General features: G+C 45.0%; 1 protein-coding gene across 1 annotated transcript in view; it reads left to right on the plus strand.

Annotated features, from left to right (window-relative positions):
* Window positions 1-13,773, plus strand: part of NRK (Nik related kinase) — an 895,726-nt gene that overhangs the window by 546,848 nt on the left and 335,105 nt on the right. Inside the window, exon 14 of the mRNA XM_086918574.1 lies at window positions 12,019-12,183. Within this exon, the coding sequence (XP_086774700.1) occupies window positions 12,019-12,183 (165 nt within the window). The remainder of the gene's footprint in view (window positions 1-12,018; window positions 12,184-13,773) is intronic.

The following is a 13,773-nucleotide window of genomic DNA, read 5'->3' on the forward strand; positions in this document are numbered from 1 at the left end:
AAAGATGCTCCTTGAACTTTCCGCAGACCCCCGTAAAGTAATAGGTAAGGCATTATGGTGGCTGAAGTAGAATATTCTACTGACCCATCAATGACCAGCTTCATCAGAGACCTTAAAATGAAAATGTATTCAATAGTAGTTCGAGTTCAATTTATTTATGATTTTGGAACTCAAAAGAGATCCACATAAAAAGAAGGCACAAAAGATAAAACATACATTTTCGGACGGTAAAATATGGTTTACAAATACACAAAATCTTGTAAAACGTCAGATAAAATCACCAATGATAATCATAACATCCATATGAAATTTTAATACATATCTAAAAAACTTTTAAAAAAGTTAAAAATCCTGTGACAAAACATTTCATTAGGTGGATTGTAAATTGCGTCTATAAATGAGGTGGCAGACAAAATGGATAGTTGTAGGCAGATTGGCCTCATCCACTTACGTCGATATAATAAAAGAGCCGGACAAATAAAGAGCACATGGGTAACATCCTGGATAGAATTATTACACAAATTACAAACTGGGGAGGAACCGTACCATTTGAACAATATATTAGTCAGTGGAAGAGAATCCTGCCTCAATAAAAGCCAAAAACGGCGCACTCCATGGGGGAGTTCCAAGTAATATAAGATTGTACCTTATTTATCAGACAGGAGTCAATAGCTGGGTGAATGCCTCTCTTTAACACCTTGGCTGCTAAGGCAATACCCATCCTGTGCTGGAAATTGCTATTCTACTTTATTCATGACGAGCTCAGCTCGTCATAAGCACAGCTCCAGTGTGCCTCATGACGAGCTGAGCTCGTCATGAGCAGGGAAGGGGTTAAAATACGGGCTTCCCTGTCCATAGTGAAACTTAATTTCCAAGTGGCCTGTTTCTAAATGGCCTTTAGCTGATATGATGTTAAAGTAAAAAGTAAAGATTCGTCCAATTGAAGCAAGTCAACCGCAGTGCTAAAAATTTTTACAATTAATGATTGCTCATTTAAGGTTCCTAATAATTCTTTCTGAATAAAAGATCTTAATGTACCAGGTTCACCCTTTACAAGGCTTGTAACCCATCGCACTATCCCTGCAAGACCCTGTACCCAACTACTGCGCAGAACAAATTCCAACCAAAGAGCGGCAACAGAACAAGCAGAGTTAAGTGAGGCTAGGTTCCGCAAGATTTTACCTTCTGTTATATTTAAAAGGCCCCATTTTCCTAAGTCGAGTAGTTCAGTACCATACAACAGGGAAGCAGGGATTTTAGCACGGAAAACCTCTAGTAGGAGTGCAAAGTGTCTTCTGCCTGTGGATCTGTAGAGGGAGATTAAGCTTTTACCTTGTGTTATTGCCTTCCCAATATTGTTTTCTATATGAGCCTTGTCACTTGAATTTCCGCACACTGTTTTTCCTAGGAAGACATATGATTTTACCACTTCCAATTTTTGTCCACCTACAGACCAAGTATAATTTGCATACTTCAACTTTTTCCTTCCCTGCATGCACATTACTTTACTTTTAGACACATTTATCTTTAAGTGATGGGCCTCTGCATATTCATGTAATACCTGCAGATGACTATTTAATCCCCTTGGTGTTAAATCCAGTATTAATATGTTGTCGGCATAAAGCAAACAGACTATCGATTTTCCCCCCAATAATGGGGCGATACCTTCACTTAAAGACAGGGCAGAGGGGAGTTCAGATATATATAAGGAGAATAATAGAGGGGCCAATAAACAGCCTTGCTTTAAGCCGTTTGTTGTAGGAATAACTTGGGATAGACCTCTTTCCCCTCCCATCAAGACTCTACACCAAGTGTCAGTATGGAGAGCTCGAACTAACTCCAGAAGGATGGCCGGCATGCCGAAGTCCGATAGTTTTCTCCACAGCAAAGGACAATCTACTTTATCGAAAGCCGTGGAGAAGTCTATGAAAGCTGCGTACACTTTCCCTCCTCGGACTTTAACATATTTTTCAGTTATTACTTGCAATGCCGTTAGATAATCCATGGTTCCATGCTTTCGCCTAAATCCGGTCTGCTCAAAGAGTAAAATTTCACCCAAGTCTACCCAGTCATTGATTTGCATCAAGAAAGAAGCATTTGGCGAAAACTTTACCCACGGCATCAGGAAGTGCAATTTGTCGGTAGTTATGTGGAGCGTCACGGTCTCCCTTCTTGAAGAGGGGGACTAATATACTCCCTTTCCAAGATGGGAGAACCGTTTTATTTACAAAGCAGAATCTAAACACCGGAATTGCACTATTTTGTTTCAAAACTGAAATTGGGAGCTCATCCGGGCCCATCGCCCCAGAGGAGCGCAAACCCTTGATGGCCAATTCTATGTAATCAATAGTAGTAGCATGCCCCTTGGATAAGTGGAAGCCATAGAGTGTGCAAGGCTCACACCTTCTATTGCACTACAAAGATCAAAATCGATCAGATGGGAACAGAGCGCATATCTTCTTAGGTCCATTCATTGAACAGCACCTACTATCCAAACAGATTATTCTTATTTCTCAAGAGGATATCCCAGGTTTTGAATCAAAACCACCCGCCACTATCAAATTGATTCCATTTCTTTTCTCAGCCTATTTAAGATGAAGTCCTTCTTTGAGGTTGAACAGTGCTACAAAATTTGGATTGTTCTTATCAATAAAATTATCATTGTAGAAATGAATAATAATAATTCTAAAATTCCTAGGCCAACACAAATGAAAGGCTTGAATCAAACTGTTCTTGTGAAAAATGGGTGAGATGGAGCAGGCCAAGCTCCTGAATCATGCAGTAAGCCCACTCTTGGCCCGTCCAGCAACTGCAGGGGAGTCGAGATAGAATTGTATTGTATTTATTTTATTTGTAAAGCGCTAACATTCATCCTAAAAGGACATCACGGCGCTAAAGAAGAATTACAAGTGATTTAACGGCAACACTTTGGAAATTATTGATCTGGGCTGGGGAAAAGGAATGTTTTTAGTTGTTTCCTAAAAGAAAGGAAACAGTCAGTTGTTCTGAGTTTGTGGGGTAACTCGTTCCATTTTGTTGCGGCAATGTGAGAGAAAGCCCTCTCTCCCATCCTGACAGTCCGAGCTCGGGTGATAGATGCTCTTCCGGACGTCATGGATCGTAGGTTTCTAGAGGGTTTATGAAATCTGATCGTATCATGTAGGATGATGGGGCCTGTATCGTGGAGTACTTTGTGTGAAATACACAACAGTTTAAAAATGGCTCGTTGTCGCATTGGGAGCCAGTGGAGCTCACGCATACATTTTTTGGCTGAGTCATATTTTCTTTTATTACAGATGGCTTTGGCAGCGGCATTCTGAACCAACTGCAATTTGGAAAATAGGTAGTCTGCCATTCCCACAAACAGTGAATTACCATAGTCCAACCGACTCAGCAATAGTGATTGGACTAGTGTTCTCCTGCAATCTGTCGGAACCCAGGGAAATAATCGTCTGAGCATCTTCAAAAGGCCAAAGCCTCTGCCGCAAACTATGGAGACATGGGATTTCATGGATAAGTCCTTATCCAGTGTTATTCCTAAGTTTTTAGCTTTTGTAGTCGGGTTAGGAGGCAAGCCCAAATCGCTCGGCCACCAACTGTTGTCCCAGACCTGTGTGCATCTGCCAAACAATAGAATTTCGGATTTGTCAGCATTAAGTCTAAGACAATGGTCCTGCATCCATGTTGCCAGTTCGGTCAGGCAGTTTGTCAGTCTAGTTTTAGAATAACAGGAAAACCCTTTTCAGAAAACATCCTCTGTAGCCCAGGTTTCCTGCATTAGAAATAAACAATCGAATAAATTTCACCCAATTTTCCAACCCTAATTTGGCTTGTAAACCCGCTATGTTCCAACTCAAACTATTGATTAACGTTTCAAATGGCAGCTGCTGAGGGACAAGATTCGCTTTTACTGCAACTGTCTCTGAACAATTACATATAACTGATACCACAATTTGCATGCATCCAATGACCCGGAGTTAGTAATGGTATTTCAGGTTGGCTCGGGCATGCGCCTAAGCCAGGCAGAAACCACTACTCTGGTCAGGGGAAGGGAATTACACACTGAAGATAACCCCTGCTCACCCCCTTGGTAGCATGGCATGAGCAGTCAGGCTTATCCCAGAGGCAATGTGTAAAGCGCTTGCGCAACACACTCACAGAGCAGCGACACACTAGGCACCCCACAAAAGAAACTCCGCACAAGGTTATACAAAAATAACCTTTGTATTTTCCATAAAACACATCAGAGTATAGTTACATATATACACCGCGCCACCTGCAGCTAGGTATTACTTTACAGGGGATTATAGACATTACAGGGCCAATCAGGCTACGGTCATAATATCACAATGCACAGTTAGCAAAGCAACCAGTGACTACTGGCAAGGGTGCACTTAGCACAACACCTTAGGCATAAATATAAATTAAGCAAACATCCTAATTATCAGTGTTTTCCGCGAGTGAGAAGCCTTAGGCGTAACCATCATAGCATTACCTAGATGAGCATATCACATTCTGCACATCAGGCCCCTCATCGTCAGGTAACATCATTGCTACCCATAACATTGCCAGAGTGCACACATCGTAAACATTTTTAAAGTGCACATATTACAATATCACCCTTACAGTACATTCACTCTACAGTTCAGCAGGGCAATTATTGATAAATTGCACCCAGTACAATGACACCTTCACTGCACCATCTCCCGGCTACTGATCGCTACACTGGTAGCCTTTTGGACCTCCAACCAGGAATGCGGTAGTCCCAGGGGCCTCAGTTGAGGTCTCACCCAGAGCAGTCCACAACAATAATGCCCATGATATTAGTACAACCAGCAGGGGAGGCACCCGCTCTGCCTACAATGGCCGGGGACCTCCCTGTATCCCATGGACTGGCCCCCCGTGAGTATGCAGCCCGCAAACAACTTTGGCCCAGGCCATACCTCTCCCTGTCTAGCGGGTCTCCTGCGGTCCTCACCGGGTCACTGGGTGTGTAGCCCATCTGGCTGCACAGAACAACAGAAAAAGGGTCCCGAATTCCTACAGGGAAAGGGAACCCCTTGTAGACCCCTCCACACCCAGGGAAACAATCGGCGTCTGAGAAGTGATTGCTGCTGCGCACTCTGCCTTCCTTCAAGCAGCAGCCCCGGCTTCAATAGGGAGGGTGGGGCTCACAGCTCCAGGTCGGTTCTCTTCCTTTATCCAGCCCCCCTGCAGCAACTTCCCATGCCGCGCTTCCTCAAGCAGGAAATGGGCTCTGTTTGATTCACTTCTCGGCGGCACACTCCGGGCTGTAGGGCTTCCCTCACTATCTCGCTTGTGGAACGCCACCCACAACCAGGCACCGCTCCTGCCTGGCTCCCTTTCCGGCTGTACTTTCCCAGCCGATCCCACCCACGGTCTGGCGTTCCCCAACTGACTTCGTCTCGTCAGGGAGAGAAGTCTCCTCTGGTGCAGGCACACAGGCAGGCAATGTGCCTAAAGCGCCATGTGGGAAATGCGGTGCCACGTTCACCGGCAGCCACCTTCTCTATCCTGGGGATCCAAAGCGCTCACCACATGCTCGAAAGGGCAATTCACCACAGGTCAAAGAGGAGACCCAGCAAAGCACTCTTCACTCCAGGGCCAGAAAGAGTACCCACACGCAGTGCTCAAAGAGGAGATCCAGCAAAACACCCTTCTCTCTAGGGCCAGGGGAAGTGCTCACCACGCACTATATCTCTCCCCTCCAGGGGAGGCAGGAAGCAAGGCACAGGCAGGCCAGCACACCAGGTGCCCAGTGGCGGTTCCTCCTGGCAGTCCAGCAGCCTGCCGGCCACAAATTCCCAGTAATGCACCAACAGCCCGCAAACATGGGGTCACTGCCCCAATACTTATACCACACACTGTCTTCGTTCTCCCCCTGGCACAGGGCTCGGTCCCCAGTCCAAACCAGTCCTGGTGAGCACTTAACATTTTATTCACAGTGCACAATAACCAACTTTGTACGGGTAGGCTCTGGCCCAAGACACACCACAGGTGGGCAGAGCCAGCATCGTGGAAGGCAGGCACAGTCCAATTCAGGCCCAGGTGCTACTCCTACCATCACTTCAAATGCAGATTGGCCTATTCAGCCTAGTGCTTACTCGCCCAGCCCCTCTGGAGTCACTGCACCTCCCCAGCCCGTCATTCAAGAGCCAGACATGTAATACACATCAGGCAGGCACAAAGACACATAGACATATAGCACACAGAAAATCCCACTTCTAAATGTGGCATTTCTAAAATAGTAATAATAAATCTGTGAACACCATTATGCAGCATACCACTATTCCAAACATACCAAACTTGATCACGCTAGCCCTTTCAGGTCAGGAATTACCACTGAAACACATATCAGGGAATCCCCAATGCATTCCTATGAGAGGGCAGCCTCACAGTAGTGAGAAACCAAAATGGCTGTTTGTCACTACCAGGACATGCCCCACAGTTAAGGCACATGTCCTACCTTTTGCCTACAGCCACTCTGCCCATAGGGCTAGCTAGGGCCTACCTTAGGGGGTGAATAATATGTAGTAAAAGGGGAGTCACAGAGGGGGAAACCACTTTATGTGTCACATCACAGCAGCAGTAAACTGGGAGCGCAGGCCCTGCAATGGCAGAGGCCTAAGACAGGTATGAAAGGCTACTTTGGTGGGTGGCGCAATCAGCGATGTAAGCCTACCAGTAGCATTTAATTTACTGGCCCCAGGTATATGAGATACCACTTTACAAGGGACTGATAGGTAAATAAAATACACCAACCAGGTGGAGACCAATCTTACCAAGTTTACCACTGAGAGCACATGCACTTTAACACTTGACAGCAGAGATAAAATGCCCAGAGTCCTAAAACCACCAACACCAGTTCAGAAAAAATACCAGCAGTAAGGCAAAAAGTTCAGGGATGACCCTGCAAAAAGGGCCAAGTCCAACACAGCTCTCCTGAAGTCAGTCATTATCAGACAAATCACAGAAAATACCTGTTGGATATGTGTAATGCACTAATTTGGGAAGAGGAGAGATTAATGGCTGTAGACTGGCCCGGTACTTCCTAGGCATTCAAACTGAGATGTTGATAAAAATAGCACAGCAGGAAAGACTCTGATCCCTGAGATTGTGATTGGATGATGGCAAGAAGCCTGTAATAGATCAATTAGGGATGGCTGGGTTATTAAAGCGGACAAAAATAGAATCCCTTGAAATCTCCTTATTCATACGGCCCACATTCTACTTTTTGTGCGAATAGGATGTGGTTAAATAGGCTGCCCTTGCACCTAATGCAGGTATGAAACTGATGTATGACCTGTTTATGTTTATGTTTGCGGATTTCTAGAGCGCTTGGCTGCCCGTGAGCATCCCAGCGCTAATGATAGAATGGGTAAGAACAGGTGAGGGGATCTTAGGGAAACAGCCAGGTCTTCAGAAGCCTGCGAAAGGAAAGAAGATTGGGCTGGGACCGAATGTCCAGTGGGAGTGCGTTCAAGAGTCTGGAGGCATTATACGAAAAAAGGCGTCCTCCTGACCGGGCCCTCTTGATCCTGGGTATTGTGGTCAGATGAAGATGCGTGGATCGAAGGGTTCTGCTGGTTTTGTGTGGAATGATAAGATCTTTTAGAATAGGAGGGGCTTTGCCATGCAAGATTTTATGGGTGATACACAGGGCCTTGAAGTGTACCCTTTCGAGTATTGGGAACCAGTGCAGTGACCTAAGGGCCGGCTTCCCTGAGCAACCATTGTTGGTGCCCGTGAGAATCCGAGCAGCGGTATTTTGTACAACCTGCAATTTGGCTGTCACTTTCTTTGGAGCGCCAAGATAAAGCGCGTTTCCGTAGTCCAATCTGGACAATATGAGGCCCTGAATCAAAAGCTTCCTGGACTGTGTTGGCAGCAGCGGGAGAATTTTTTGCGCACCTGATTATTTAACTCTCTTGTCGACTATGTCACGTGCTGGCCTAGGGCTGGAACATTGTTTAAAATTGCCATGTATATGCAGACAGCTGGAGGCAAATGGCAGGTACATTTCTTACTATCCCCCCTGCTCATTACATCACCTGGTGCACTACTGGGATCCCTTACTTGCATTACAGGGTTGACATGCTCCCGATAATAGCACCATCATTGGGGGGCAGGGATGAGCAGAAGATTCTTGGGTGGGAGTTACAATGCAGGGCCCTTGCTTCTGTGGCCTAAGGGCTGCAGAGGCATTAATTACCAAAGAACAGATATCAGCAGGTTTAACAACGGAGAGTAAACAACCCGATCTCTCCCCACCTGACCAGGGAGTGTAAAGCTAGTTTATGTTCAATTAGGTACAGCCGCTTAATGATCAGGCTGAGTCTTCCAGAGTTTGCTTGAGTTCATCGCATAGTTCAGACATTAGATCATTCTTAAGTTTATCCAGGTCACCCAAAGGCACTAGAGAGGGCGGAGAAATGTTCTGGGGGGCCAACCTCTAGATTTAGATCGGCTCTATATAATTTTAGGGTTTTTCCATAATTTTGGTCACTTTGCCGCAGATATTGGAGTTGGAGAAGACAACACAAGGTCAGTAGTGGCTGGCATGAGCTCCTCTTTGACCAATGATGAGAACTTACTGAGGCCAGGACCAGCAGCTGATCCCAGAGCAACACAACCTGTGGGAGCGCTAGGCTTCCCTCGATTATCCATGGGCAGCGAGAGGCGCCTTTTTGCCAGCTGGATTTCCTAGTCGATGACCCCCACCGTCCGCTCAAAAAAAACCTCAAGGGTGGTGGTAGTTTTACCACTGTTTGTCCTCTACCCTTCTAATTTCCGATTCACCATATTGTCATAGATACTAGGAGAATTGGGCCAAGTGCCAAATGCCAAGAACAATCGGTCAGGGTAGCAGGATCCGGCTGGAGAGTCCCTGTCCAAGAGAGATGAGCACCAAAACAAACACCAAAACAAGAAAAAACACTTTCTCTCACCAGTACCTCTGGTATCAAACCCTGTATCAACGAGGGGAGCCCGTCCCAGCCTCCCCCAGTCTTGGAAAGGCGCAGACACGCCCACTCTTGGTGCAGTCTTCACACATCCCATGCAGCAGGGGAAATGGTGGTGCTGCAAGCACATTATGGGCCAGCCCTCACAAATTAATGCTGGGCACTGCAGTCCAAAGTGCCCCAGCAAGTAAGACCAGTGACTATGCTACACCTGCCACCCTCCAATAACTGTTGGCACATCCCAGTGCATACATCCCGGGGCACCCTGCCTCTCTGTCAGATGGTTCTCCTGATCTCATGTACTGTGAGGAGGCTTCAAGCTGCCATCTTGACATGCTATAAAAATCTACTGAATGAAGTGCCTAAAAGTAGGCATGCTGCTGAGAGAGCGCAAACTGACTTAAATGTATAAGTACCTCACACTTACATGTAGTAAGCACAAGTCATGAAGAGAAATGCCATGAGTGCTAATAGTATCTACAACTACATTCTGAAATGTATAATTAACCTAGAAATTTAAGTAGAAGTGGAACTAATGCAGAAATGTGTGAAATCATATGATTTTATTAGATGTGATAATTCCTGAATCCATGTCGTGTAGCTGCTAAATGTAAGATGGCATGCGGGTAAACGTAGAACGTGGTAGGCCTCAGGGCCAGAGATGTGTTTCCTTTCACGACATGGATTGCACTAATGCTTTAGCAATAAGAATTGATGGGCCATGATTTATAGATGTGTTTATTGGATAACAGAACAAGAGTATTAACATGCTATTAATTAATGTAGGATTTGAATGTTATAATCATTATGAGAAATGCAGTAGGCCTGAAAATGTTATAGCCTTTGATTTACACGTATTAGTCTGGGCCGAGAAATGTTGCAGACCTTTTTGGAAGTCTATGAGAATTGGGATCTTGGCCGCAGATGTCTGTCTGCAAGAGAAAGGGGGGATCCAATTATAAAGACATGAATAGAGGGTTGTTCAAGAGAAGGCCCAGACATGGAGGAGGGTTCCGGAATGTTTTAAGGGGTATCAGCGGGCCGGAGAAGAGTCTGAGAAGCAAGGTCAACTCTTACGCACAAAGCCCAACACGAAGCAGCATGGAAAAAGCCAGAAAATATACCACGTGAGGGGCGTCTCTCGAGGGGCGTCCCAAATGTTGTTGACTGTTTTGTATTAGGGACAGCACCCCTGGGTGGAGTTAGAGCAGATGCCTGAGGACCCTCTAGAGAGCGGATGGGTAGGCAGAGAGGGGTCATGACTGGAGAATTGTAGGTTTTCACCAAGAGACTAAGAGTGGGTGACTTCCCTAGGGGGTCATTCACCGCTGACACCTTTTGATAGGTTGGGACTTTGTTAAGTAGGGATACCATCTAGAGCAGGGTAGGGACAGCCTAACCTGTGGTTTTCCTCCAACTTAAATGTCGGAGAGATCTCAATACGTGTCTATGTTGATAGCTTTATTATTCTTAGAACTTGTATTAGTAGTCTTCTTTGCTCGTCTGAGGGTTTTCAGAGAGCACATGTATGTAATTGGGCCCGTGTATCTTGTGAATCTCATTCTGAGATGCCTGTACCTGCAGCTTATCCTGACTATATAATAAATCTTTGAAAGCTAGAAGTTGTCTGTGATCTTTCGGAGCGGAGTCCTTTATTGGGTGAACTAACTTGGTAAGAGATGCACTTTCTTCCCTCAATGACAGGCAATAAAGGTTCAGTCGACCAGATCGGGGTTTAGATCAATAGTGATAAGGTATCGATCAAAATCTCGCCCCCGCACTGCAAATGCTATAAAAATCTTATAAGCCCTCGTAGCAGTGGCATGGTAAACCAGTTACAGAGGGAGCCTCTGGGCCAATGTTAGTGTTTTATGGGTCCCTTCCAGGCAGAAGTTCAGTAGGAAAACACAGGTGTCCCAATGACAGATCTAAGAGACAGTGTGGGGAGATTCAAAGGAGCTAAATGCAGCAACGGAGATAGGGAAAGAGAAATGACAAAGAGAGGCAAGTAGAGAGAACAAGCGAGAGATGGAAATTGGACAAATTAAATGTAAGAAGATAAGAAAAATAAGAGTGGGGATGAAAGAAAGAAGAGAAGGTAGAAAGAGGGCAAAAAAGAAGCATTTATTTATTTTTTTATTTCACGAGTGCCCCTGCAGAGCCATCTGGAAGTCATTGCATAAAAATGCATACAAAGCAGCATTTAGACTTTTTAAAACCAAAATTTAAAGTGGGGCACACCTCTCAGCCGATCTCCGCCTCCTGAATCCCTCTGTGGGCAGTCGGACTGACTCCTTCTTCCTCAGTGGCTTAGATGTGCGGTTTAGAGTGGGCGAGGGCAACGCTCTCATTTTCAGGCTACTTCTTTGCCTAGAAGCGATGACAGTCATTGACATTTCGTCGCTGCTCTTTGGTTTACTTTTGCCACCAATCTTCCATGCCCATGGAAATGGCACACACAACACATCTGGCTAGCTTAGGAGCTGCTAAATGTGAATACTAAAGTGAACATAAAATATGTGTTAATGAATTTATGAGGCACGAGTTGGAAAACTCAAACTTTGTTAAAAAGAATCAAACTATGCATTGTGTGGTAAATGATTTCTATATCCTTTCTCTCTCTACCACTTCATTAGAATGTCCTGTGACATCATGGAATGTTTGAGTGCCTTACTGTGTTGAGATTGTCAGTTGGTCATCTCAGGCTGAGGAGCTAGTAGCTCGCTCCTGGTGGGGTTTCTCCGGTGTATCTTCTTACCTTATAACTTGCCACCTATCTACCTGCTAATAAAGAGGGATCTACTACTACACCTGGACTACGGATCTTCATTTATGTACCACACATTGCATTTGTGTGCGGTTTACAGTGTGTATCTTCAATAAACAAGCACAGGAAGTCTGTGTTTGGACTATTCAAGCAGGCCACATATATAGGCTGTTTGGGGAAGAATGGGCAAGAAAGCAAAGAACTGCAAAACTCACTTGTGGTTTGTGAAACTGCTTCTCGTAACTCTTGGCGTTCTCTCTATTACAGCGGAAGGCGGAGGAATCACAGCAGAGTAAGAAGGTGCACCGCACTCTGCCCAAAGATCAGACCCAGTTACTATCCCTGCAGCATGACCACAGGCACAGGAGCAAGCAGCTCTCCAAGATATCTGGCTCAGCCGCTCAGGCTCCATCAGTCAGCACGCCCAAAGAGGTACGCGAGGTCCCACTGTGGTGTGCCCTTCATGCATGACCCCATTGCAGCTCCCCATGTGCACTATCACATCTCTAATAGCTCCTTGCATCCGGTGTATTGGTTGCTGATTGCCTGACTGCAGTTCTGCTGAGCTGCATTCCAGGCTGCTTAAAATCGATAGATATTTTAATTGTGGTCCCCTTTGAAACTATGAGTCTATTCCCTGGATCACAAATTAGCATAAATATGCATTTTTAATCAGAGACTCTATCACATATAATCTGTACAACTGGAATACAGACCAATGCTGCAAGATTAAGAGAAAGCCATAAGCATAGGTTAAAAATGTGGATGTCAACTTGAAGTAGCAATGGGAAACATATACTGCCCTTGCTTGCAGTTTAGTACCTCTGGCACTGACATCACAGTCACTGGTCTCTGTGGTTATATGAAAATGTTTGGGAACAGAAAGTAAACAATGTGTCTAGAGCCCACTTCCTGCCCTCACTCTGCCTAAAATCTTAGCAGCAAAAATTAGGCTATTTTGGTACTAAAGGTGGGACAAGGGGTGAACGCTGTGATGTCATCAAGTGCTTAAAGGGTACATAATTTCACCGTCATCCACATCCATGCCCACAAGCATTGCCAATCCCAGTGTTGGTATCCTGTTCTCTAAATTTGAAGTGCTTTGTGATGAGGGCCTTATTGGTTACGGTTCATAGGTCCCCAACTGGCAAGACTCAATTGGTAAGACCCGAAGAGGCAGAAAAGTGTGAGTCATAGAGAGAACATGACCCATGAGGTTGAGATGGATTATTACATTGAGGATGAGTTATGTAGAATACACATCTATAAAGTGTTAGAATTGTACAAATTGGCCCAATAAAGTGATAGACTCTAGTTATGTTACTCTAAAGGCTACAAGTCTGGATTTCTAAAATGAGAATGAGTGCATCTTTCTTGTCATTTGGTTAGAGAGTGTTTTCTGCTTCGCCCATGGGCGACATATGCATTTTCCCATTTAGTCAAGGTTCAAACAGATCGCCGAAGGCATGGTCATGTAAAATTTAGGGATTCTGCAAGAATAATTTGAGAACTACATGGTGAGTGTTGTATGCCCTTGAAGATTTGCTCTTAGTGAAGATGTAAAAAACGAGTGAAATGTCATGCCACAATGATGCAGTACAAGTGCAACCCTTTCCAGTTGCATTTGTGGCATTTATACAGTGGGGGAAGAATATTATTTTCCCCAGAACTCAGAGGAAATCAAATGCAGCTTTGGAGGCTGCACCGAGCCCAGGCAGCTCTGTTGCTGGATCTCTGCACCATAAAAATATATTTTATTTGCAGCGTTTTATATAGCGTGAACTAGACCCAATGGTATCAGAACACTTTACATGAGCACCAGTTACCTTACAGGCAGATTGATTTTTTTTGTTAGACATGGGGAGATTAGTGATTTACCCAGAATCAGAGAATGTTGAGCATCCCTGCCGAGACTCAAACTCGGTTCCCCAGCTTTGAGGTCGAACGCCCTAGCCGGTAGGACACATTCTCTCCAAATATGATATGCATTAACTTTTGATTATGATTTTGGAAATAGTGGTG

The sequence above is a fragment of the Lissotriton vulgaris genome, chromosome 4_1, assembly GCF_964263255.1.
Source record: "Lissotriton vulgaris chromosome 4_1, aLisVul1.2, whole genome shotgun sequence".
NCBI classification, from domain to species: Eukaryota; Metazoa; Chordata; class Amphibia; order Caudata; family Salamandridae; genus Lissotriton; species Lissotriton vulgaris.